Genomic DNA, 27,609 nt, shown 5'->3' with positions numbered 1-27,609 from the left:
TCCTGGCACAAAGCTACAGAGGTGACTATTCATTGCACAAGTCAGCTTCAAGTCAGCCTGTGGAATTCGCAACACAAATCCCAGCAGGCATGGGGCCGTAACCTGAGCAGAGCCACTTACTTCACTCATTCTGTGCATTAATAGAAGCCTCACTCACACCAGCCAGTCTAGTCATCTAACCCCCTGATATATCTCAACAGCTGTAGGTATGGCTGGCAGCCTGTCTTTCCCAGCCCCCAACTTGCTCCACTTTGGCATCGCAGGGCTGACATTTCAAAATGCTTTCAGACACCAAGACTTTGGAACACTCCTCAGATATAACTCACAGTCTTCCTTGCCACTGGCAGCTGACCATCCAGAAGTAAGCAGTAGCAATAGCATTAACTAAGCATCTAGGCATAGGTTTTCCAAGCATGGCTGAAGGCAAGACTTGCAAAGTCCGGGTGACTTTTGCTATTATTTTGATAGGCATCGCTTTAATGTTTACAGCCGTGGTGACAGATCACTGGGCTGTGCTGAGTCCTAAGGTGGAGGAGTACAATGCTACTTGCGAGGCGGCTCACTTTGGACTATGGCGGATCTGTACAAAGCGGATCTTCATGAAAGAAAATGAGACGGACAAGGAGAAGGGTTGTGGGCCAATAAGCCTGCCAGGAGGTATGTGTCTCTGTTCACTAAATAACCACCTTGACAAAGCATTGTAGACTATATTAAAACATCGAGCCAGATACGTTTTAGAAAGTCAAACAGCGTTCTGGGAAAATGGAATCAGAACCACCTCTTTTCTTTCCAAATTAGCCCAGTCGTTTTCTTCATGCTTCCTTGAAATTCAGTCTGCTGCTTTGGCATATATTGTATAAATCCTTACTCCCATGCTCATCAACTAGCCTTTATTTTTGTAAACCACTTTGAGGTTATTTACAATCTAGCGGTGTATAAATTTTATTAAACAAACAAACAAACAAATTGCAGGGGAGGCAGAAGATGAGAGATATTTTCTCCTGGTTCTTTGGTAGTATGAGTTCAGTGAATCTAGTCTTACAGAGCTGGCATAAATCCTTATTCAAAAGATTATAACAAGGGCTTGGTCCCTGTAAAAACTCCAGTATATCAAACCCAGCACAGGAGTCGAAGAACGATGTCAAAGGTACAAAGTTAACCTATACTTAGAAGTTAACATCAATAAGTTTGATTACATAGCAGGAAAACACAGGACCATAAGCCATGGATCATTTCACTGCAGGATAACCATTCAATTTAACAAGCAAAACTTAACCGCATCACTGGAAATAACTGCAGTGAACTCCATACATGCTTCTGAATGCATGATAGTAGAGAGCATCATGGATGCAAAACATAAACAGTAGTATAGCCATCAACTTTTAGTGATGATTTTAATGTTTTGAATTTTTTGGAAACCGCTTAGAGGTTTTAGAACCAGCAAGTGGTATGCACATTTTGTTAAAGAAATAAAAAGTTCATATATTGCTACTCTTGACTTGCCTTCTCAAGACGGACAACAAGCTTGGTCAATGCATTCATGTGGAAGCGGAAATTGCGGAAGCAGGCTCTTCTCCCTGCTCCCACATGCATTTCTCCATGTTCTGAATAGTTTCTACATATGTTCAGTGGTTACGTGCATAGAAATGTTGTGTGGTCGTATGTAGAAGCTGGTGTCTGCATACCTTTGTTGTGTGGGTTCTGTCTGAATCTTTTATGTTTGGTTTATGTCAAAGATGGAGTTGTTTCATACAGGTTTCAAGGCTGGCATTGGACCCTTTACTGAATGACTTTTGTTGAAAGAAAACACGGGCATGCAGTCCTGTTAGTTCTCCTGGAGCTCTCAGTTGCTTTTAACATCATCTGCCCTGGTATCCCTTTCTGGAGAGGGGTGGGAGGCACTGTTTGACAGTGATTCCACTCCTACTCAGGTAGCCATTTCCAGAAGATGATCCTGGGAGATCACTGCTCAACCCTTTGGCAGTTGCTACGTCCTATTCTTTCTGTTTAACATCTATATGCAACCAGAGGGAGAAGTCATCCAGAGACTTAGCCTAGGTGTCACCAGTGCGTGGAGGTCACCCATTATTATCCCTTTTTCACAAGGTATGGCTGTGCATGAGTGTGGTAATGGACTGGATGAGGACCAACAAACCAAGACTCAATCCAGGTTGATGCTTTACCCACCCAGGTGAACAATGTTCAGCCTCTTCTAGATGGGAGTTGTGCTTCCTCTAAAGAAGGGTTTCCTAAACTTGGGTCTCCAGCGGTTCTTGGACTACAGCTCCCATCTTCCCTAACTAGCAGGACCAGTGGTCAGGGATGATGGGAACTGTAGTCCAAAAACCGCTGAAGATCCATGTTTGGGAAACCCAGCTCTAAAGCACAGGTAGGGAACCTCCACTCCACAGTCCAAACTTGGTCCACCAATTTTGCTTCTGAGGCCATTTTCTCCAAACCATGTCCACCTATTCCACTCCTGACATCGTACGTTGGGCAAGTAGATATGGAGTCCCCAAAGAAAGCAGGATCAGCTGCAAACTTTGACAGGCCAATCACCTGACATCATTATGACATCAAGGTGCTGCCCACATGTCAAATTTGGCCCATGAGGTGGGGTGCAGAGATAAATATCTAGCTCACTGGGCCAAAAGTGTTCCCCACTCCTGCCATTAAGAGTTTGATACCAGGTTACCCGAAAGACCTCCTTCTCCTGTAGGTAGAAGTTTAAATATCCTCTTTGAAAGCCCTGCTCTGGGTGTCCTCACTGAATTAAGTCCTCACTTAATTAATTAAGTGGTTTTGTTGGTTATTGTTGGAACAGCCTTGCCAGGGAAGCTCACCTAGCCATACTTCAGTGGTCTTTTCAGCAACTTCCTAGTCACCCACACATTGTAATAACTTGCAACCTCTGCTTTTGCTTTTAAATTATGGGGTTATGCTGAATTCCATCTTGTTGCGTTTATGTACCCCCTCGCCATTCTAAAAGTTTTATGTTTTACTTTACTTTTTTTTTATTATTCATTGTAAGTCACCCAGAGAACTGGGCAACATACAAATGCCATTGATAAATAAGGCTTCCACTCCCTTTGTGCCTTTGTGAATTCATTTTCTCAATTCGCTGTCTGGAAGGAATGAAGGGCTCTCTAATGTTCAGCTGCATCTGAGCAGCAGTGCCAAAGCAGAATGAATATAGATGCTATGGTTTTGGAAACAGGGGCCAAGGAAGCATTGCCCCTGTGGCAGTCTGTGCATGATGGGAAACGATACCATGCTATGGGAAAATATTGTGAAAAGAGAAGCCTAGAGATTTGGGAGTGCATCAGGAAGTGGGATTTTCAAGAACTGGGCAAGGCAATGGCATGCAAGGAAAAGCTTCCTTTTCCTTTCATGGAAGTGTAGGAAAGATTATTTCAGCAGGTGTGTGTATCTTTTACCCATGCATCACAAGCTGCTACACCTGCCAAGACTCCCTCTCCTACACAACTATAAAAGGTGCCAAAGCTCTGTCTTCCTTCTGCATCAGGGATTGTAAAGTGTTTTGCTCAGGGCCATGACAACGTAGATGCAGGCCTTTACATAGCCTCTTGAAAGCTGGAACATGTGATCCAATGCTCCTTTTGAAACTGAACAGCACCTTGCGGAGATAGCTGTGACAAAAACAAGAAGCAAAACTCTGGCAGGGATCGCCACGCTGCTCCCTCTGCCCTGCCTGCCTGCCTTCTTTGGAGCCCAGCCATAGACATTGATATGTTAGCCTTTCAGTAAAATACCGTATTTTTTGCTCTATAAGACTCACTTTTTCCCTCCTAAAAAGTAAGGGGAAATGTGTGTGCGTCTTATGGGGCGAATGCAGGCTGTGCAGCTATCCCAGAAGCCAGAACAGCAAGAGGGATTGCTGCTTTCACTGCGCAGCTCTTGCTGTTTTGGCTTCTGAGATTCAGAATATATTTTTCTTGTTTTCCTCCTCCAAAAACTAGGCGCGTCTTGTAGTCTGGTGCATATTATAGAGCGAAAAATATGGTAACCATCATTACACAGAGTACCTATCATCTTGTTTCGTTCAGTAATTCTGACCACGGTTTGCATTGCCTTGGGAGGCAGGTAACGCACATCCTATCAATGCAAGATGTTTATAATTCTGGCAAAATGTATAGATCCAAGGCACACTCTCCTTTGAAATGTTGTGGCATTCATCATATGAAATTTATTGGTGGGTTTATTATTTATTGCTTTTTATAACCTGCTTTCGTGAAAGGGCCCCAAGAAACAACCATTTTGCGTGCATTCAAAGCACGCGTGTCTGTGAATGCGCAGGCTGTTTTCAGAAATGGAAGAGGGCGGAACAGGCATGGAACAGGGCAGGGCGCAGTGGGCTTATGTGCACTCTGCCAACACACGCAATGACCCAGAACGCAACCCCTGTGCAAATCGAGGGTTGCCTGTCCATATAACATTAAAACAATAGCTAACAATATCCTTGAAGGCTAAAACACATAAAACACAACCCATATATCTCAATAGCAGTCGAGATGGCTGCAAGTAAGCAAGCAAAACAAACCCTACCATTTCAACACCAAACCTCGGCCCTCCCAAAAGCCTGCTAAGAGATGCATTTTAATTAGTCAACAAAATGCCATTAATGTTGCTGAATGATTCACCTGAGATGCAGGGTAATGCTACAGGCAAGGGGCCACCACAGAGAAGGCCCTATCACGCCCCCTAGTCCTTACTCACTAGCAGGGTGAGGTCATCTGCTGATCTTAATGCCTGGGCGGGTTGATTCAGGGGAAGCATTCATTCAAGTATTTTGGACCAAGTAAGTCATCATACTTACATTGAACCAGACCCAGAAGGTAATTGCCAACTGGCACAATTTCTTTAAAACAGACTTCTCTTTTCCTACTAGTGCAGGCATAGTCAGCTGATTCAAAACTTCTGGCTCAACTTTCTGCTCCATCAATTGACACACCCTCCTTCCCAGCTTATATCTGATGCCTTTTTATGGTCTTTCTTGCCAGGTTTAGAACTGGTCTGGGTGTTGCTGTTTTATTATTACTACCATTACTATTACCGACCCAGCATCTGACTCAGGCTCCAGTCCTGTGGTTGATTTCTGAAACCTAGAAATTTGCGCCTGAGATTGAGCTAGAGATGGTGGCTTGAGGGAATATCCCACAGCACCTCTTCCTTCTTCTATCGAACTTACGAAGACTATAGCTGGCCTCCGGGAACAAAAGTTCCTACACAGAAATTGACTAATCCATTATTTGCTTAAAATCTGAAGGAGACGGACGGCAGCACCTTACTTGCCAGAAGAAAAAGGGACAGTCAAACAAAACAGCCCCTTGCAAGTTGCCCATGTTACCCACTGGCCTGCCAACCATGCTAATTCACAGCACTCATCAACATGTGCCGAGTGGAGGATTAAATATCACCCACCCTAAGAGTGCTCCTTTATAAACTAGATCCCGCCTTCATACTATTCTGGAACACTACAGTCGCATGGTATTGTATAGCAACGCAATGATTTTTTTTTTTAAGTTGTTGTTACTATTTTACAGTTGCAAATACTCAACACGGCCTAGGACCCTCGTACCTACAGGACTGCCTCTCCTGGTATGCCCCGCGGAGGACCTTAAGGTCCACAAATAACAACACTTTGGAGGTCCCAAGCCGCAAGGTGGTTAGATTGATCTCAACTAGGGCCAGGGCCTTTTCAGTACTGGCCTCGACTTGGTGGAACGCTCTGTCACAAGAGACTAGGGCTCTGCGGGACTTGACATCTTTCCGCAGGGCCTGTAAGACACAGCCGTTCCGCCTGGCCTTTAGTTTGGACTCAGTCTGACCCTTATGTTTCCCTCCCCTTGTGGGTTTGATTTATGGGCTACTATTAAAATGAGGCTGCATTTTAAATTGTATTTTGGAAGAAGAAGAGTTTGGATTTGATATCCCGCCTTTCACTCCCCTTCAGGAGTCTCAAAGCGGCTAACATTCTCCTTTCCCTTCCTCCCCCACAACAAACACCCTGTGAGGTGAGTGGGGCTGAGAGACTTCTTTAACCCTTATTTTAATAAACTGGTTGTTGGGGTTGGTTTTGGGGTTTTTTGGTTGTTTCCCCCGCTGTTGTGTTTTATTATAATTTTATTGGTGTTAGCCGCCCTGAGCCCGGCTCTGGCCGGGGAGAGTGGGGTATAAATAAAAATATATTATTATTATTGTTATTATTAACACAAATTCCAGACACAAAGATCTTCAAAGATGAGGCGGAATCTCACAGGGCGGTGAATGTGGGTGCCCCGCCTACTCCTGCCACAAGAGAAAGAGAAGCCGTAGCAGCGGCTTGTGGCAAGAGCTCACAAGCGCTCTGCAAGATCTCACAGGAAGCTGCTGCTTCTGCATGACCCCAGTAAGCGAGGCTTCGGCAGGGTGGCAGTGCCACAGGGGTTGAGGCAGAGGGGTGGAGGAAGGGGCAGCACATTCCTGTTCTGCCTCTGGTGAGGTGGGATGGGCCACACCCAATATAAGAGCACAGCAGTTCCTTTCCGGCTATTTCAATTGTTAGTTCCACGGAAGGGGAAAGAGAGCTGCAGTAAAACATATTTTGTCAAAGCTGAGCACGTTACTGAAGCTGGCATTGCATTACGAAATAAATCAAAGTAGAGACAACTGTTTCATTAGGATCTAATAACCTAGCAACAACAAGCACAAAACACACAACCTTGTTTAAAACAACCAACCTTTTGCCTGGAATTATGTGGCCTCTCTAATGTGACCAGGGACTGGTAGGAACTTTTAAAAAAAACACAACTGTTGAGATAATTGCATGGTTTCCTATTCATGTTTTAACATTGCCTTTTCCATTGTTTGTACGCCTCTGATTAGCGAGAGAAAGCCAGTCAGAAGACAAATTGAAAGCTTGCAGTTTGCTGGCTGGAGAGCTAACAGATGATTGCAAAGCTTTCAGCACTTTAATTTAATTTTGCAAAGCACTAGATGCCTTGATAGCACTATAAAAATAATAAAGGATAATCATTGGGAGTAATAAATTACTGCGTCTGCCATTCAGAAGAAATGCGAGAATTTCTGAGAGTCTCAGATGGCAGGAAGCGGGGGGGACGGGGGACCCAGAGTGGTTATTTACAACCCAGTTTAGTAAAATCCCAAGAATGCCCATCAAATCTCTCTACAGACATGCCTCCACCCCCCAGTCTCAGTTAGGCACCATAAATTCTAGTCACACTGCTCTGACTTAACTCACAATCTCTATAATTGTCTATTTGTTTGCTGTGCACATTTGAAAGGCAGCAGAGGGGTGTGTATAGCTCAGCTATGTTCTATCTATGCTGGCATATGCTGACATCCATCACCGGCAGCAAATACACTTGGGCTGCACTGGTTATGAATCTGTTTTATTAAGACAGCTGGTTATTTATGGGCTTTAAATTTAACCAGCAACGTGCAGCGGAGGTAGTTCCGTGTGCTTTACCCAAGCTCGCTTTTTGCAGAAAAGGAAAAAGAAAGGACCTATATTTCAGGTAGGCTTTAAGCAAGCGGGTGGTGCTGTGGGTTAAACCACAGAGCCTAGGACTTGCCAATCAGAAGGTTGGCAGTTCAAATCCCCACAACGGGGTGAGCTCCCGTTGCTCAGTCCCTGCTCCTGCCAACCTAGCAGTTCGAAAGCACATCAAAGTGCAAGTAGATAAATAGGTACCGCTCCGTCAGGAAGGTAAACGGCATTTCCGTGCGCTGCTCTGGTTCGCCAGAAGCGGCTTAGTCATGCTGGCCACATGACCTGGAAGCTGTACGCCAGCTCCCTCGGCCAATAAAGCGAGATGAGCGCCGCAACCCCAGAGTTGGTCACAGCTGGACCTAATGGTCAGGGGTCCCTTTACCTTTACCTTTATGCTGAAATGTGATGGCAAACCAAACCACTAACAGTACAGTGGTACCTCCGGTTATGAACGCTTCAGGTTACGAGCTCCGCTAACCCGGAAGTAGCTGCTCCTGGCTGCAAACATTGCCCCAGGATGCGACCAAAAATCACGCCTGGAGGTGTGCGTGCAGCGGGAGGCCTCATTAGCGAAAGCACGCCTCAGGATAAGAACGGTATCAGCTTAAGAATGTACTTCCAGAACGAATTAAGTTCGTAACCAGAGGTACCACTGTATATTGTAAACATGATCTAACAGTAACTTAACCAAGTCCCATCAATATGCATTTTAATAGCAAAGCAAGCCACTTAACAGGAAATAAGAGTGTCTTTTAAGAAGGCAACACTCCTTCTCATAGAGAACCTTAATTAAGAAACAATGCAGTTTGTCATCTTGAAATTGCTAGGACGTCCCTATTTTCATTAGAGAAATATGGGGCTGTGCCTATTTTCATCAGCCAAACATTGGAGGGTATGCTACTACAGTATTACTAGTGGTAGTAATATAGCATTTCCCTATTTTCACTTGGCAAATGTTCCTTCGATATCAACCCCTTCAATAATGTATTAAACAATACTCAGTTCTAGTGACTATTTGTGAACTTTTCTGTTATTGGGGGCTGGGGGAATGGGTGACTACAGCACTGGCCGTTTGTTCCTTTCCAAGGAAGCAATTTTCCAAATCTCAACTCAAAAGTAAATATTTTGGATGTTCATTTCCCCTTCCTTCAAAAACTTAGGAAACAAGTGAAGTGGGGTTGGATACAACCCAGTTGATCTTAACATGGGACCCAGCCTCCCCTTTCCAATTAGTAGTGAGTTGGTAAAATTTCAGGATGCTTCTGGTGGGCTGTTTATTGGCACAATACTGAGTTGCTGAATAACTGAGTTGTTGAATAGCACAATTATCCCATCACTTTTCTAACTGCAAAATTGATGGGAAATTGCACTGGAAAGTGTGGAATAATAACCACTAGCTGGCAATGCAAACTTCCATGCAAACATTATCAAAACGATTGCTCAATAAACAGGTGATGTTGTATATCCTCAGTGTACATTTTGTGCATACATATCAATATGAATACTCAATGAACAGCCGGTCTGGAAGCTCCTTTCAGCAAATCAAAATATGCTCTTTCCAAATGACGCTCTTTCTTTCTCCTATTTTCCAGTGGCAATAGCAATTTGCATTCCAACAAATAAAGAGCTCAATAGATACAACCCAGGCTTTTCTGGATTTTCTAGATGCTGTGTAGAAGCTTTAATAGGATGAGCCCCAGCAACAGGAAAGCAAGGTGCAGTTTTAGTTCTGTATTCTGACCAGCTTTTATTTCATTAACATGGATGTGTTTTTGTTTTAAAGATTTTGCAACTCGTCCCGAAATCCGCAGATAATAGGCAAGCTAAAAATACTCTAAAATAAATGAATAAATAAAATTTGCTCCCGGGGAAATGAGAAAGGAGGTTTGCACATAGCCATGACTCAGAAATCATCAGCAGTCAGCTCTGAAAGAGTCCATGGCTCTGCAGCCATAACCTGGGGAACTTTACACAAACAATTCCGTCTGGGCCTCTTGTTTTTCAAACGGCAGCCCCCTCTGTCCAGCACAAGTTGAAAAATAGATTTTGGTGTGGCAAATAATGTAAACAAGGTGCATAGAAAGACCCGGTTAATATGTGCAAACCCCTAGAGCTGTTATAGCATAGTGGCTAAGAATCACAGAACTGGAAGGAACCCTGAGGATCACCTGGTCCAAGCAGGGATCAAACTTGCAGCCTTGGCATTATCAGCACCACGCTCTAACCAACTGAGCTATTCGGAAGGTCACAGACTAAGCAACACATCAGGAAGCCTTCCAGTATGTGGCCACTTTTTCTCAGCTTCAGTTTCTGCATCTACAGTATGGGCGATGCACACTTACCTTACATGATTGTTGTGAGAATTGCAGCTAGAGGATGCATGTAAATCGCTTTGATCACTTGAGAGCACTATAGCAAGATTAAGCATTAAGGAGTGCTTCAAGTTATGATCCATGCATGCCAAGGTGATACGCAATTAGATGTTGATGTTTCTTAGGAATTCCATGCCTTGAAGGGCTTTTGTATGAGCTCAGTTGAAAAACAGTGGACAGGGCTAAAACCACCCCCAGAGACACCAGCTATGTAGCTTTCTTGCGCCATTTTCAAATCATGGCCAGCATACACACACACACACAACACACACACACCCTATCTACAGACAGAAGTTGTCTCAGCACTGGTGACTGATCTACAGGTGTCCTGCTCAGGTGGATCATTCTCTGAGACCCAGCTTGCCAATTTCCATGCATACACCAAGGCCCTGTACAACTACGAACCACAGTCCTGTGCGCTAACTAAATAGGCAATAAAACAAGTGACAAGATACCAGCCCAGTATAAAAGGATTTGCACAACTGGTTCAGATCACTGCAGAGATCATACTCTGTCTGCCTTTCATCCTCTGACAACTCACTGCACAAAATAGGATCAGTATAGGTTTGTGGTGATCCAGCTCTGTGATTCGTTTAGCCATGTAAACTTGGATAATATTCTTAGTGGCAACAAAGAACAACAGTGTATGGAAAGTTTTCATCCATTAAGAAATATATTCCCTATCGGGGGCATAACACAACAAGCATTTTTTAAAAACATCATTTTTAGCACTGGTAGAAACCGAAGTGCCTTCATTCTGATGAGCGATAAGCGATTCCGTTCAAGAAGATAGTATTCCCAAGTGCAGTGAGTCACACTGAAAGTGTCTTCATAACAAAAGCAGGTTTATTCTACGACTATTTTTCTAAACCTATCAGTCAGGCATTCAGGATTGTTCTGCTCATTTTGCCAGAACAAATGCAAATGCATAATAACCCTGTTAATGCTCATGATGGAGCAATGTTTGCCTGCCCTAGTCTTAAACTGTAGGCTTCACTCTTTAACTTCAGAATGTGGGAACCTGGCCCTGATACATTGCAGCTTCCAGTGAACTATTAATATTACTGACTGGCAAGATTAAGAGACTGCATGGTAATGTAAGTAAAAGGCAAAGGTACCCCTGACCATTAGGTCCAGTCAGGGACGACTCTGGGGTTGCGCGCTCATCTCGCTTTATAGGCCGAGGGAGCCGCCGTACAGCTTCCGGGTCATGTGGCCAGCATGACTAAGCCGCTTCTGGCGAACCAGAGCAGCACACGGAAGCGCTGTTTACCTTCCCATCGCAGTGGTACCTATTTATCTATGTGCACTGGCGTGGTTTCAAACTGCTAGGTGGGCAGGAGCTGGGACCGAACAACAGGAGCTCACCCTGTCACAGGGATTCGAACTGCCGACCTTCTGATTGGCAAGCCCTAGGCTCTGTGGTTTAGACCACAGCGCCACCCGTGTCCCGGTAATGTAAGTACATATTCTAATTCGAAGTGTGTAGAATAATACTTATTCCCCCTTATAACTACCTTGGTCCAACGATCAGTAAACTTAGAATCATAGAGTTGGAAGGGACCCCAAGAATCATCTATTCCAAACACCTGCCCTAGAGAAATCTCAATTAAACTTGGCATGAGACAGTAAACAAGGGTGTAATTTATTATTCAAATAGAGGAGAGTAAGTACTATTGAGGGACGCAGGTGGCGCTGTGGGTTAAGCCACAGAGCCTAGGACTTGCTGATCAGAAGGTCGGTGGTTTGAATCTCCGCGATGGGGTGAGCTCCCGTTGCTCGGTCCCTGCTTCTGCCAACCTAGCAGTTCAAAAGCACATCAAAGTGCAAGTAGACAAATAGGTACCGCTCTGGCAGGAAGGTAAACGGCGTTTCCGTGCGCTGCTCTGGTTCGCCAGAAGCGGCTTAGTCATGCTGGCCACATGACCCGGAAGCTGTACGCCAGCTCCCTCGGCCAATAAAGCGAGATGAGCGCCGCAACCCCAGAGTCGGCCGCGACTGGACGTAATCGTCAGGGGTCCCTTTAAGTACTATTGAACCCAATGGGGCTTAAATCTGAGTAGATATGTATAGGATTGCACTGAGTAGATACATGTAGGATTGCACTTAGGTTGGTTTCTCCAACAACACACATACAAATAAAAATCTAATTATGATCCTAATTTTGGGACAGTCTCTGTTCCTGAGACTGTAGAGGATGCCTTTGGGGTTTTGAAATGCTAGTGAAGATAATATGTCATGATGCTTTGCTTAGTCTGATAACTAAATGCTATTCATCATAATCATCATCAATTTATTATGGTCAACAGACCAGAAATAAAATACTTTTTCAACTAAGCCCTCTTAAGCAAAAGAAATGGATTTCTGATTTGTGCCATTAAATCCACAATATGATTTTTATTTTTATTTTTGGCACTTAGGTATATTGATTTGTTTGCAATCCGTCTTCCTAAGAACACAGGAGATTTTAACCGTACATTAGGCAACTGAATTTCACTTCCTTTGTGTATGAATTGGCTTTCAAAATGGCTATGCTATTTTAGTAAGCGAAGCAAAGCGTTGCGAAAGTAATGTCATGATAATCAGTCATGATTTCTACAGGCACGAGCTGAAATCCAAATGGCTGTTTTCAGTGCTATCCTAGGCATGTCTACTCACTGAGTCCCATGGAGCTTACTCCCAAGAAAAGCAACAGAGGATCACAGCCTTAAGCTCACACAAGGTCCTTTGCTCAAATGCAGTGGAATTTCATAAGCAGCACTCACACCCGCTGCCATGCCATACTACAAGCTACTTTTGAAACTCCACTGTGTTTCAGAAGCAGCAGGTTATACAAGACAGAAGTACTGTTCTTGGGGGACAGAGGGTGGGCTGGTGTGGAGGACTCCCTGGTCCTGAATGGGGTAACTGTGCCCCTGAAGGACCAGGCGTACAGCCTGGGAGTCATTTTGGACTCACAGCTGTCCATGGAGGCACAGGTCAATTCTGTGTCCAGGGCAGCTGTTTACCACCTCCATCTGGTACCCAGGCTGTCTTGCCAGAGTGGTTCGTGCTCTAGTTATCCCCCGCTTGGACTACTGCAATGCGCTCTACGTGGGGCTACCTTGGAAGGTGACTCGGAAACTGCAATTAATCCAGAATGCGGCAGCTAGACTGGTGACTGGGAGTGGCTGCCGAGACCACATAACACCAGTCCTGAGAGACCTGCATTGGCTCCCAGTACATTTCCGAGCACAATTCAAAGTGTTGGTGCTGACCTTTAAAGCCCAAACGGCCTCGGTCCTGTATACCTGAAGGAGCGTCTCCATCCCCATCATTCAGCCCAGACACGGAGGTCAGGTGCCGAGGGCCTTCTGGCGGTTCCCTCACTGTGAGAAGTGAGGTTACAGGGAACCAGGCAGAGGGCCTTCTTGGTAGTGGCGCCTGCCCTGTGGATGTCAAGGCAATAAGCAACTATCTTACTTTTAAAAGACATCTGAAGGCAGCCCTGTTTAGGGACTTTTTTAATGTTTAATGCTGTATTGTATTTTTAATATTCAGTTGGAAGCTGCCCAGAGTGGCTCGGGAAACCCAGCCAGATGGGCGGGGTATAAATAATAGATGATGATGATGATGATGATGATGCACAGGGAAATAAATGCAGCCTATGAAAAAACAATTGCATCCTTATTGTTTGACAGAACTAGGAGAATAGGAAGCCAGGATATTAATCCATCTAGCTCAGGACTTTCTGCACTGAGTGGCAGCAGCACTACAAAAGTTGCAGATCGACCTGGAGATCCCAGAGACTGAACTTGTTAAGTATGTCCTCCATCCCCTAAGCCATGTCTCTTCCCTAGACATAAATAGTTGGATCCTGGCCATTTTACACACATAACACCCCCAAATCACATATTTTCACTTGTCTACAGCCACAGTCTCATAGTATTTTACCTTCGTGTGTCAAGAACTGGTCTGCTTCTTACCACCACAAAATGGGTGTCATCTCCCTTGTTGTAACTGGAAAAGACGATCGAGAAGGGCAACTGTCTAAACTGAAGCAGAATGCTTTGTATTAAGAAATTAAAACCACACGTCTCTTTTGCAAACAGTACTGCTTATTCAGTTACCATAAATCAACCGAAGTACAGAAGATTAAATGTTGTGCTAAATAACTGCATTGTCTCTAAACCATAATTATTGTACCCACACGAGCAGTAATGCACATGGTAGAGTGCCATCTTGCACTGAATAATTTCCATGTTATTCCATATTAGCAATTAATTACAGTGCTTAAAATGCCATTGCTCCATAAGCTAGCTGAAAGAGTATTTCTGATGTAAGACACCCAAGAGGATCTTTCCAATCACTTTGAGTTGCCTGAAACAGATGTTGCGCTCTCCTCCTCATAACTTTGTTCTTACAGTCACACAACAACCACTGTTCCCCTAGTCTGACTCATGGGTGCCCAGAACCCAAAACTGGCACAATACTGTCCCATGGTGGAGGAGCACCAGTGTATTCATGAGGGATGATATAACGGTAAAGGACCCCTGGATGGGGTTGTGGCGCTCATCTCGCTTTGAGGCTGAGGGAGCTGGCGTTTGTCCACAGACAGCTTTCCGGGTCATGTGGCCAGCATGACTAAACTGCTTCTAGTGCAACGGAACACCGTGACGGAAACCAGAGCGCACAGAAACGCTGTTTACCACCCCATCGCAGTGGTACCTATTTATATATTTGCACTGGCGTGCTTTCAAACTGCTAGGTTGTCAGGAGCTGGGACAGAGCAATGGGAGCTCACCCTGTCGCAAGGATTCGAACTACCGGCCTTCTGATCAGCAAGCCCAAGAGGCTCAGTGGTTTAAACCACAGCGCCACCCACATCCCATGAGGAATGATGTATCAATATTGCTCAGGAAAACCTGGCACTCAAAGGCTCTACAGGGTGATTACAGCATGTTAAGCCATCATGTAGAAAAGTGAGGGAGGTGGGGAGAAAAATATCCATCCACACATGCCTTTTGGTGCACTTGGGGATCACTAAATCTAGAGCTGCCCTGCCTACAAGTAGGCATGGAAGGAGCAGTCAGTTTCAGATCTCTCAGTTTCTGATTGTTTGAATCTTAAACTCTCCACTTTTCTGCAGCAATTTGCATTAAAATGGAATCTCATTAAAATTCATAAGCATCTGTCCAAATACACACATTTATGTATGCAATTCTGACTAATGTACACCTTTTCTTGCTATTTCCCCATATATGATACAGTTTTGTATGCTGTTTTCACTATTATATCAATTTTTATGCACACTCCCCCCCCCCAATATTCTGTAAACATTGTTTGGTTGGAGAACTGTATCACAAAATTTGGTTAAGTTTCAAAGGCTGGCTGTGTTTCAGTTCTCATAGGATTTCAGAAAGAGCAAATTTGATAATTACCTTTAAATGCAAACTGAGCTGAATTTCCCACCAACCTCCATCCCTACCTGCAAGCAAGGACAATAATCCAAAGGACACCTGTTTGCTGCAAGCTTCATGCATTATTGTAGTGGAAATAAAAGACAGAAAACACAGTAATGCCACCTGTAGTCATTTTCTATGTAATGAAGGTATTACAGAGAACCTGCCTTATTTGTTGCAGCTGTGTGCAAATAAGTCATTGGCCTATTAACAAGCAAAATTACTTATTTAAAAAGTGATAGAGCTGTTGTTGAAAAGCTTTCCTCCTTTGCCTCCATGGTAGCAAGTATGCACTGCAAATGTTTAGCTGTCCGTGCAGCGGATTTTTATTATAAGGGAATAATTTGTTTCTGAATTTAATTAGATGCGGAAGTTTTATCTCGTTTGTTATGGCCCAAGGACTGAACAAATAAAACTGCTACTATGTTTTAAGAAGCGCAGCATGACAGAACACACACTCCACAAATCATGGGAACACAGGAACTTCCCACCCCTGTTCTTATTGCAATTTAGGCACAGAATGAACCACTTCTCATTTCGTAACCTCAGTGTAACCCTGCCTTACTCCACAGCAAAATTCCCTAGGCAGTTAAACTACATATTCTCTGGCATGCATTCCACAAATTAGGACATATACCAGTAAGAACACATACTATAAATATTTAAAAACAATTAAATAATGAAAAGAATGCACAACACACACACTCAGAAGACCATGCTACAACAACCAGCTGGTTGCTACCTGAAAAAGTTTTTGCCTGCTGGAGAAACGAAAGCAGATAGTGGGGGCAGCCCAGTTTCCTGTGGAAGGGTGGAAGCAATTTGGGAGCAACCAACAAGAAGGCCCTGCCTCACATCCTCACCAAACATGCCTGCAAATGTGGCATGATCAAGAGAAAGGCCTCTGCAGAAGATCTCCGAGGCAAGGCAGGCTCATACTGTATAAGGAGACGTGTTTCTTCAGAATTTATCGGTGTTAAGACTCTGCCTTCCTCTTCAGCCCTATCTTTGTCAAAGGGGGAAGTGCTTAGAAGTTGGGTGAATTCTTGCAGGTTTGGTTTTGGGGCTCGCTAGCTTGGGGAGGAGGTGTGTGATTCCTCAGGCTCAGGACAGGCGGCGGTCACATGCCTCGTCAAACCCAGAAGGTATAGCAGGCCTGCGTGTCCTGGCCAGGCCTGCACGTCCTGCATCCTGACTAGGCCTCTGCATCATGGCCAGGCCTCTGCGCCCTTCCCTGAACATCTGCATCCTGGCCCAGATGACTGTGTTCTGGCCAGGATGCAGGACTTGAAGATGGACTAAAAACAGGGACAATCGGACCAGAATGGGAATGCTCTAAAGAGTATATGAAAATTTAGAAAGAGTAAAACTTTTGAGGTCTTAGAACAAAGGAAGGAAGTCAATATGTGTATATGTATGTAATGACTAGATTAGAATGAAGATACGGTTTTATTTGTAGATGTGTGTCTGTGTGTTTTCTTTTTTGTGTTTTTTTTCTTCTTTCTTGTTTGTATAGTTTTATTTTGGATTCAATGTTTGTAATTTTTGTTGTAATTTTGCATTGAAAATAAAAAAAAATTTAAAAGAGATGGACTAAAAACAGAATGTAGCTCCAGAACCGTGAGAACCTTTTCTTGTTGCAGAAGCAGATTGTTACACCCAGTACCAGATTTACGTATAAGCTAAATAAGCTATCGCTTAGGGCCCCACTCTCTTGGGGGCCACCAAAAAAATTTAAAGGAAAAAAACCTGGATGTACATTTCCAAAATATAAGATAAAAAAAATAAAACCTACATACAGCAACAGTGTTTTGTGTTGTGTAGGCTCCTGTAAGTAATCAAAATGTAAGTAAACAAAAAAACAGCGATAATTTGTTGTTGACAAAGGACAGCTGGACATATAAAGGGCTCTGTTACCTTCTGTAGCTTAGGGCCTCATCAAACCTAAATCCGGCCCTGGTTACGCCAAGGTATGAGAAACTGAATTTCTTTCTTCTATGCAGCCCTAAAAAGTACTGGGTCCCAGCCTCTTTCTGCCACTTTATATGTTTCCATCTTCTCTAGAGCAGGAAGCGCGGTAAAAGCCCAAAACTGTCATTACAGGTTACAGGGAACCAGACAGAGGGCCTTCTCAGTAGTGGCACCCAGCCTGTGATGTGAAGGAAATAAGCAGCTATCCTATCTTTAAAAGACATCTGAAGGCAGCCCTGTATTGGGAAGTTTTTAATATTTAATGCTGTATTGTTTTTAACACTCGATTGGGAGCTGCCCAGAGTGGCTGGGGAAACTCAGCCAGATGGGCAGGGTATAAATGATAAAGTATTATTATTATTATTATTATTATTATTATTATTATTATTGTTATTGTTATTATACAAAAAGCAGATCCCGTGTTCAAAGGCCTAGTTCTTGGCCTTTCCTAAAAGCTTTGCCAACTCCTTTAACTGATTGTGGGTTCTATCCAATTACAGTGGTACCTCAGGCTAAGTACTTAATTCGTTCTGGAGGTCCATTCTTAACCTGAAACTGTTCTTAACCTGAAGCACCACTTTAGCTAACGGGGCCTCCCGCTGCTGCTGCGCCGCTGCCACGCAATTTCTGTTCTCATCCTGAGGTAAAGTTCTTAACCTGAGGTACTATTTCTGGGTTAGCAGAGTCTGTAACCAGAAGCGTATGTAACCTGAGGTACCACTGTAAGTCACTTCTGCTCACACAATAGAAGTTTCTCTCCACACACAGCCCCCCAAATTTGCTCAGGGGTTTCCTGCAACCCTCTGGGGCCAGTTGAGGGCAGTGTAGGGGGGCACACATAGGCCGAACAACAACAACTTCATTAGATCCCATCTATTATGTTTGTTAAAATTGTAATCACAGTTTTGCAAGTTCGTACTTGCCCACAGACTTCCCCAAAAGGCCTTAAACGAGTTAGTGTGTATTTAGCTGTGTCATCTGTAAAACAGGACCCTGGAGGACTGTTTCAAAGATGAAGAACAGCAGGGCTGCCAAATATTATTAAAATCTTTATACTTTGTACCATGGCCTCTCAAGCAATAGATCATAAGGTTACCTCTACAATACTATTGAATATTTGTCACTTCCCTAAGATCTAGAGGTGGTGCTGCCCAGATTTGGATTGCTTTGGAAGGAGAAATCTCTTGAGGATTATGGCATTTTGTAACATATAGGGAAAGGTTTAAGGTTTTGTTATGTTTTTGTATATGTTGGAAGCTGTCCAGAGTGGCTGGGGCAATCCAATCTGATGGGTGGGGGTACAAATATAATAATAATAATAATAATAATAATAATAATAATAATAATAATAATTGTTGTTGTTGTTGTTGTTGTTTTGTTGTTTTGTTGTTTACTTACATATATACCAGTAGAGCATAACTGGAGGCAAGTGGCATAAGTACTTCTAGCTGATAGCAGACATGCTTCCCCACATCAGATCCCTAGAAGGAGACAGGCTTCTTCTAAAACAGGGGTAGGCAACCTAAGGCCTGGGGGCCGGATCCAGCCCAATCGCCTTCTCAATCCGGCCCACAGATGGTCCAGGAATCAGTGTGTTTTTACATGAGTAGAATGTGCCCTTTTATTTAAAATGCATCTCTGAGTTATTTGTGGGGCATAAGAATTCGTTCATATATTTTTTTTCTTCAAAATATAGTCCAGCCCACCACATGGTCTGAGGGACGGTGGACCAACCCACAGCTGAAAAAGGTTGCTGACCCCTGTTCTAAAAGCTCTCCCCCTTTCAAGATTCTGCCGTTCCTTCTCCACAGAGATATTAAACTCCCAAGCCAGTACAGGAGGAAGGATGAGTAATCTTCCACAAACAGTTCTCACATTCCAGGGCGATCTTTCGGCGCTTAGCTTCTGCTGAGGAAATGCCGACCACTCATTCATCCCAAACCTTTAACTGAAATTTTCCAAACAAAGGTATGGCAGGTACGGTTTGGCCAACATTCATAACTATACTTCCTGTTATATCAGCACCAGCCACCTGTTGCTTGCTGCAGTCTTGTGATCTTGCGCAAAAGGAGCAAAAAATTCAGAATAGGTAACATAGTTGTTTGCTATACTTGGCACCTATAAAGCCTCCAATTAAATTCATGATGTCTATGATATCAAGTAGAGAAGGTCTAGGAAATATATTTGCCTGACATCTTAGAGCAGTGGTCCTGGTTAGTTAGAGATGAGGATGAGAATTGTAGTCCAAAAATAGCTGGAGACCCAAGTTTGGGAAACACTATCTCAGAGCATGGGTAGCCAAACTGGTGCCCTCCAGGTGCTGCTGGACTACAACTCCCATCATCCCTCACCATTAGCCATGCTGGCTGAGGCTGATGGGACTTGGAGTCCAAAAAATCTTGATGGGCATCATGCTGCATAAAACCTATGATAGAGAGCTGCTACAAGTCGGAGTAGGTGGGGAAGTACTTAATGAAATAGCTTGCCTCATTAAAAGGCCCTTTCCAAGAAGAAGAAAGAGAAAATAAATAAAGGAAGCTGCCACTGTATACATACTTACCTTGAAGTAAGTTACTTATGAGAAAATGTCATATGACTGCACACTGTGTTATTTAAATCCCTTGACTGCTTCAGCAGACCCTCCAAGTGTCTCTGTTTTCCAGAGACAGTCCCAGATTTACAGAAGCCATCCCAGTTTCTGATTTGATCCCAGAATGTCCCACTTTTCCTCAAGACGTCCCTATTTTCACTAGAGAAATATTGGAGGGTATGCGACCCCAAAGCCAAGGAGATAAGTTACTATACAACCTTTAGAAGACATCTGAAGGCAGCCCTCTATAGGGAAGTTTTTAATGTTTAATATTTTATTATGTTTTTATATATGTTGGAAGCTACCCAGAGTGGCTGTAGCAACCTAGTCAGATGGGTGGCGTAAAAATAATAAAATTATTGTGGTGGTGATGATGATGGAACAGGACGTCCTATTTTCATCGAAGAAATGTTGGAGGGTATGCTTCAGCATTCAAGTGGAATAATAAAAAAAAAAAGTGCCTTTATCCATTTGCCTTTTCTTTTGTTTCCCTCCAGAACGCAACTGTTCCTATTTCACACACTTTGTCTCAGGAGAGAGCACAGAGATTTTTGAAGTGTCAACACAAAGAGGTAAGGAAAAACCGGTAAGGCGGCCATCTTGTTCTCACTACAATATGCCTCACACAATAAATGTCCAATTCAGGAGGCATGGAATGTGACTCCTCCTAAATACGGAAAGACAAAATGGGCTGCCATGGGAGGCTTTCCAGGGATACGACTGGATAACACAGTTCTGTGGAGTTAGTTGAAAATTCATATGGTGTAGCTACATAAAGGTTTAAGCTGCAATCTTATGCATCCTTATGTGGGAGCAAGCCCTATCGACTCCGTGTGGCTTCCTCTTGAGTCGACATGCAGAGGATTGTGCTACTGACTGGACTTTCTAGAGCTGGGGACAGGGTTCATAGTCACAAGTAAAATTTCGTTCTTAATAGTACTGGAAAGCCTTTCCCCCTCCTATACCTGTGTTGTTACTACACAACATATTTTAACATGTGTCTATAGTGTTTAGCTATCCTACTGCTGTTATTTTGGATTTTTAAGGTCTTTTCTTGCAATAAAATTATTTTTAAAAAATTAAAAATGTTCCTCTTCTTTCTATCAGCAGCCAATATAGCTCACTCAGTCTTGAGAATGGGGAAGGGACCCTCCACAGTTTGTTGATGGGGATCAACCTGTTGACCTTCATTATCTTTTTCAGTAGTAATATGGCATCATTACTGCTAAATTCAAGTACTTTTACTATGGCTATCTGATAAAAACTGCCTTAACTATACACATGGGTAACTTTTATTATGTTTCAGAATAACAATATTTTAGGGTGGTATTCTTCTCTTTTTATATTTTATTTTATTTTATCTTATCTTATCAGATCTATTATATCTTGTCAGATTTCTTATCTCTCACCAGATCTCCTACCTCTTATCAGATCTGTGCTTCTTCCTCCACGCCAGCCCAACATCTTATTTCTTAATTCTTCAATGCTATATATGTTAGCATGAGGCAAGCAAAAAAAATGTTTGCAATTTTTATACAAATCACTGTTTTAAACCCCATAAAAGCTTGTTGCTGCTGCTGCTGTTGATAGTAATAATAATCTTAATAATTACTATAAAAATACTAATAATAATCTGAAGAGTTTCCTTCAACCTTTATGCTTTAAATCATAAACATTCTATGCATAAAAGTCTGGATTTCTGCACACATTTATTAGCTGTTTGCACACTATTAGAGGCATCCATTTGATCTCAAAAACATGTCTATCCCATCATTATTCACTTCAGAGGAAATCCTCAGAGTGCACTGCTAAAAGTTTTTTTTTAAAGTGCACAAACCATCTCAAATTCATTTTTCAAAGATGTTCAAAAGCATTTTAAATGTATGTCAGCCTATCCCAAGTGGAATCAACCTGTATCAGGGCCAAACTAGATATGATGGCAGCAGTTTAAACTGGAGGGTTATGGAGGAGAAATGTGCTCAGTTCACATTTTAATGCAAACCTACCTTATTTGCCCACCCCAAGCCAACGCACAAAACAAAACACTGTTGGCCTGTTGTCAGGCCTTGGGGAAACGGCTTCCTCCCTCCCTTTGGCCATGGATGAGAAGAACAAAGCAAAAATAGTCCCTTACCAGTTAAAGGGATTTTAATATTCACAGCGAAAGAACAAAAAGTCCATTCTTGGGGCAAAGGTGGTTCCAATTAAGGTTTCCACCCACTTCACCCCGAGCCACCCCCGTCACTTTCTCATCTGGCAAGCCTTCTGTGCCTTATCTTATCTGCTCTCCATGACCTTGGACTGATCGGTAGGAAACTTTCCAGCGAAAGGGAGTCTTTTAATTCTCTCTCTCCCTGTTCTTCTTCTCCTAGCTGTTTCCCACTCAGTTCTGCCCAGCTATTGTCTTCTGAACTATGCCCCTCTGCAAACCACTGCTCCAAATCTATACTGCTCCACTACTCCTGGACAGCTTCAGGATCCTGGTCAGAAGCAGGGGGAGGGAGAGGTCCCCACCATTCCTCATCAGAGTAGCTCTCCTCAGCCTATTCTCTGACACGTGTGTAATGTGCATGTCTCAAAATTTTGCAATGCAGTTCTTCTAACCCCCCCCCCCCGCTACTTGACAAAAATACATCTTATAATGTATGTTAGGGGAAAGTATTCACAAAAATGCATATATCTAGTGAAAACGATGTACAAAATGTGTTGTACTGGGGAAACCTTGTTTGCAAAACTATGTGCATATTTACAGGATAACATATACAGTCATACCTCGGGTTGAAGTTGCTTCAGGATGAGCGCTTTCGGGTTGTGGTGACTTCCGGCTTTTGCCGCTCGCGCATGCGCAGATGCTCAAAATGACGTCATGTGCATGCACGGAAGCAGAGAATCGCGACCCACAGACGTGCAGTCGCGGGTTGCGTTTGCTTCAGGATGTGAATGGGGCTCCCGCACGGATCCCATTCGCATCCTGAGGTACCACTGTATGTGCAAAATAAAAATGCGTAAGGGTTTTTGGGCAGACTCTTATTAGGAAACTGATGTGGGGCAAGCTGAACTTTTGGGGAAATGAGTAATGGACATGGACAAATTTTTTTGGTGCTTATTTAACACACAGGAGAACTGCCCAGGTAAGGGGACTCCAGCTGCAATTGCAAAAGTGGTCGCCAAGTGGGGAGGGCAGAAACCGCCCACTGCCAAAGGTCTGCCTCCCTCAGCTTCTGCAGCTTGCCTTCTGCATCTCCTCTCCCTTGGTGCTTTTCTCCAGACTTAGGTGACTTCCAGTCCCAGAGTTCCTCTCAAGCCCTTGAGGAGAAAACTAGGGCTGTAAACTGCAGGCAGATGGCTGGGTTCTGCACCTTTCACTGGTGCCAAAATCAGAAGCTGCCCTTTTCCCCCCTATGTGATTTGGGACAGAAAAACATGAAGGAAAATATGTAATCAGAAAACAACAGATTAAAGTGAAACATGTTTGCCATTTTGCAAAAATCAGTGTACTTATATTGGAGCCAATTAGCAGGAAAATAACCTTCAAGATTTCTCCTAGATTGCATAAACGGGGAGTGGGGCATTGCAACACTTAAAAACAACATAGAAGGCAAATATCAGCCACTGTAATATTAATGCATGGCTGTGTGTGTTAAATATTAAATATATCTGCAAACTAATGCAATATGTAAACAAACCTCTGAATTATTAAATTAACATATCCATCCTTTCCTTGCTCAGACATTGGCTTGTTTGTTTGGCTCCATAACATATAACATATTTAGCTTAGCTATGCAGTGCAAGAGTGCTGACCTGAAGCCTTGGCTCAAAGAAAGAAATGTCCCAATCCTGAGCAATATGAGCTTCTCAAACTGCATATAACTCCAGTCCTGGTCCGACTGCACTGCCAATAGGTTTCCTGGCTCAATAGACCTATAGAACCTTGTTGTTGTTGTTTAGTCGTTTAGTCCAACTCTTCGTGACCCCATGGACCAGAGCACGCCAGGCACTCCTGTCTTCCACAGCCTCCCGCAGTTTGGTCAAACTCATGCTGGTAGCTTCAAGAACACCATCCAACCATCTCGTCCTCTGCCGTCCCCTTCTCCTTGTGCCCTCCATCTTTCCCAACATCAGGGTCTTTTCCAGGGAGTCTTCTCTTCTCATGAGGTGGCCAAAGTATTGGAGCCTCAGCTTCAGGATCTGTCCTTCCAGTGAGCACTCAGGGCTGATTTCCTTCAGAATGGAGAGGTTTGATATTCTTGCAGTCCATGGGACTCTCAAGAGTATCAATCTTATACAACCTTAAACGGCTCAAGAGGAGGGAGGCCAAGAGGCCGAGATGAATCCAGCAGGGAAAGCGGCATGGGTGTCTCCCCCTACTGTTGTGACAAGCTCCCCTCCCTTGGTCTCCCAGAACCAGGAGAGCGATGAAAAGGGCAGAGGAGAAGTTACATAGATTCATGCAGACTCAGTCTCAGATTGCTTGGGGGAAACCTGGAGAAGAGGGGACTTAGGCAGTTGTTGGAAGGCAGGGACCTTCAGTCTGAGCGACTGCCTCACTGGGGCAAGACCTACCAGAGATAAGTTGCTGTGCTCATTAGTCCTGACACTCCTGTATAGATCCTGTTTTTGCTAATCAAGAGTTAACTCCGACTGTCTTGGTGTGATTTGCTGCTGGCTTGCTCTTGTCAGATAGACATGAAATGTCAAAACACAAACTATCCATTAATGAATGAAATAATAAATGAGATAACAACTGCACATGGAAAGCTTTGGATTGTCATAAGCCTTCACCACCGCCACCACATATTCTTAATGATTTTGATTTGCTTTAAAGGAATTATGCAGGACCAATGTGGCTTGAAGAGTTGTCTGAAGAGAGTCGTCATTTTTTCCCTCTGTGTTTTGTCTTGACAGAATACAGCATTTCTGCAGCTGCCATTGCCATCTTCAGCGTTGGCTTTTCCATCATCGGAACTATTTGTGTCCTCTTATCCTTCAGGAAAAAGATGGATTATCTCCTAAGGCCAGCTGCTATGTTTTACACCTTTTCAGGTAGATCATCACACAAGGGGGTAAATGGATGCAGATTTCATGGTGTGAATCAAATTCAGGGGAAGATGGGGGGGCAGAAGGTTGATAAAGATTCAAATAACAGAGGGGGGCAGATTTGAGTGGCATGCTAAAGAAGGAAACAATTACTTTCAGCTGGGAAAGAAACATACTGAGCTAGTTCATTGCTCTTAATTTCCTCTTGATGTAAGACAGAGACCACATATTGGGCTCCATTTGTAAAGCTGCCTTGTCATTGCATGTTGGTTCTGCTAAGCGTACTCAAACTTCTCAGGATATGTTGTGATTGTTCGTTCAAGCCTCTTGGAGTCCTTAGTTATGTGCCTCTCACTTCCCTGAGCAGCTAAAAGTTACCAAATTTTGCCTTCTTTCTTGGTCTCGTCGTAATATTTCACTTATTTGCAAATATAGAAGTGGAGCACAGGTAGAGACAAGCAGCTTAAGACAAGCAGCAAATCCACTAATCTTCATCAGATCCCCCGAGCCACTCCAGCATCCCAAGATACCTGCCAGCCTCCAGCTAGCTCTCTGTCTCTGTCTCTCCTCTTGTCTGTCTTAAATGACAGCTTTTTGTGTTCCTTTTCTCACTTGCACAGATGCGCTCTCTCTCTCTCTCTCTCTCTCTCTCTCTCTCTCACACACACACACACACACACACACACACATCTCTTAGCTCAGTGATGGCCAAACTTGGCCCTCCAGCTGTTTCGGGACTACAACTCCCATCATCCCTAGTTAACAGGACCAGTGGTCAGGGATGATGTGAATTGTAGTCTCAAAACAGCTGGAGGGCCGAGTTTGGCCATCACTGTCTTAGCTGATGGGCGGGGAACACCTTCCTCGGACTCTGATGGGTCTCTCACACAATCCTCCATTCCTTTAAGGACTTTTTTCCCTGGCCTTCCTGAACCATTCAGCAAGAAAATTTTGCTGGCAAAGGCTATGGCCAGGCCAGCCTTCACAGCTTTTGTTGTGTGCATGCATACACATACACATGTGGCCTGTGGGGCATGAGCACACAGACTTACAAACGCACAGAACATGGAGGATAAGGCTGTCAAAGGCAACGAATCATATTGGCTGTATCCTACTGATCAGAGGTAAAGGTAAAGGTAAAGGGAGCCCTGACCATTAGGTCCAGTCGTGACCAACTCTGGGGTTGCGGTGCTCATCTCGCTTTATTGGCCGAGGGAGCAGGCGTACAGCTTCCGGGTCATGTGTCCAGCATGACTAAGCTGCTTCTGGCGAACCAGAGCAGCACACGAAACGCTGTTTACCTTCCTGCCAGAGCGGTACCTGTTTATCTACTTGCACTTGCTTTCGAACTGCTAGGTTGGCAGGAGCAGGGACCGAGCAACAGGAGCTCACCCCATTGCAGGGATTCAAACCACCGACCTTCTGATTGGCAAGCCCTAGGCTCAGTGGTTTAATCCACAGCGCCACCCGCGTCCCGATCAGAGGTAGCATGCCTCAAAATGCCAGGTGCTGGGGAACAACAGCAAGATGATGCTGTTGCCTTTATGTCTTGCTTACGGGCTTCCCATAGGCATCTCTGTGACAAGCAAGTGGTGCTGGACTGGACATTCTATTCTATATTCCAGCAACGGTGGGCAATCAGAAAGATGTTGGATTCAGCTAAGCCCAAAAACAATTAAGATCACAACAGCGAACCCTGTTCGTCAGCTGTTTACAGCTTTTCCTTTCTTCCCTCCCTCCAGGCTTGTGCATTATCATATCCGTGGAAGTCATGAGGCAGTCTGTCAAAAGGATGATTGACAGCGATTATACGGTCTGGATAGAGTACTACTACTCGTGGTCCTTCGCCTGTGCCTGCGCCTCCTTTGTCCTGCTCTTCATCTGTGGGATTGCTCTGCTGCTCATCTCCTTGCCTCGCATGCCCCAGAATCCCTGGGAGACTTGTATGGATGCCGAGCCAGAGCATTAAGCCACTCCGGGCTCGGATTGCCACTTAAGTAACATCCTATCCCCCTGCTCTGAGCATGCATACGGAAAGGTCAGCTATATATATAGATATTATAAGAGGCCTCCAGGAGACAGTGTAGGATGACTGAAGAATCTTTGGAGAACACTTGTTTGTGGAATCGAAGGGGGAGGTTAAATACAAAGCATCGTTCATTTAAAACAAAAAATAAAAGTGTTAAGATTACTGGCTCCGGAATCGTGTACAAATAATTGTGCTCTGCGGCACTATCAGTTTGTAATATGCCCAATGTAGATGAGGAACGGAGGGCATTAATCCACTTGAATGGAAATGTGCATTTAAGAGAGCGCTTTTGTCCATTTTTTTTTTTACCCCACCCAGCTTCCGTAAGGTATAAGGGGGGAAGCAAAAAATACAAGGCAAATTCTTGCCTGCCTCTGTGAGTAAACCATATTCTCCATCTCTATCACTGGAGGAGGACTTGATTGGCGAATGACTGTAAATAATGTTACAACTAATCTGTGGAATGTACATCATTAAGCACATAACAATAAAAAAAAGATTTTGGATAAAACCACATTACAAGCGCCTTGCTGTTTAATGTCAGCTTTTGTGATTTCATTTGAGCTCAGTGAGACATCTTGACTGGGGGAAATGGTGAAATCACATTTAAAATTGTATTCTTAGGGTTGGAGGGTTGCAAGTGATCTCCTCCAAAT

At 43.8% G+C, this 27,609-nt stretch overlaps 1 protein-coding gene and 2 long non-coding RNA genes across 3 annotated transcripts in view; 2 read left to right on the top strand and 1 right to left on the bottom strand.

The window, feature by feature from the left end:
- LOC310700737 overlaps positions 1-19,954 on the bottom strand; it is a 49,734-nt gene extending 29,780 nt beyond the window's left edge. The window contains exons 1-2 of the long non-coding RNA XR_014522775.1: positions 18,696-19,954; positions 13,819-13,914 (exon numbers count right to left, since the gene is read on the bottom strand). This is a non-coding gene — a long non-coding RNA (uncharacterized lncRNA). The remainder of the gene's footprint in view (positions 1-13,818; positions 13,915-18,695) is intronic.
- On the top strand, positions 201-27,464 carry CACNG1 (calcium voltage-gated channel auxiliary subunit gamma 1). Its single transcript, XM_083490545.1, has 4 exons — positions 201-657; positions 20,385-20,459; positions 24,793-24,930; positions 26,667-27,464. Exons 1-4 carry the CDS (start codon positions 414-416, stop codon positions 26,891-26,893), a joined length of 684 nt encoding a protein of 227 aa, XP_083346671.1. The 5' UTR covers positions 201-413; the 3' UTR covers positions 26,894-27,464.
- LOC310700726 lies at positions 6,752-13,902 on the top strand. Its single transcript, XR_014522762.1, has 3 exons — positions 6,752-6,785; positions 9,106-9,228; positions 13,797-13,902. It is a non-coding gene; the product is annotated as an uncharacterized lncRNA (long non-coding RNA).
- Positions 27,465-27,609: the final 145 nt, after the last annotated feature.

This window comes from Podarcis liolepis, assembly GCF_965112155.1.
Source record: "Podarcis liolepis genome assembly, chromosome: 2".
In the NCBI taxonomy this organism is placed as follows: domain Eukaryota; kingdom Metazoa; phylum Chordata; class Lepidosauria; order Squamata; family Lacertidae; genus Podarcis; species Podarcis liolepis.
The sequence above is the reverse complement of the archived record's forward strand: the minus strand, read 5'-3'. Positions and strand labels throughout refer to the sequence as shown.

Excerpts from the sequence above, each read along its gene's own strand:
- CACNG1 (XM_083490545.1), top strand. The coding sequence starts at position 414 with ATGGCTGAAGGCAAGACTTGCAAAGTCCGGGTGACTTTTGCTATTATT. Across the intron at positions 658-20,384 it reads GCCAATAAGCCTGCCAGGAG|AACGCAACTGTTCCTATTTC; the intron begins GTATGTGTCTCT and ends GTTTCCCTCCAG. Across the intron at positions 24,931-26,666 it reads TATGTTTTACACCTTTTCAG|GCTTGTGCATTATCATATCC; the intron begins GTAGATCATCAC and ends CCCTCCCTCCAG.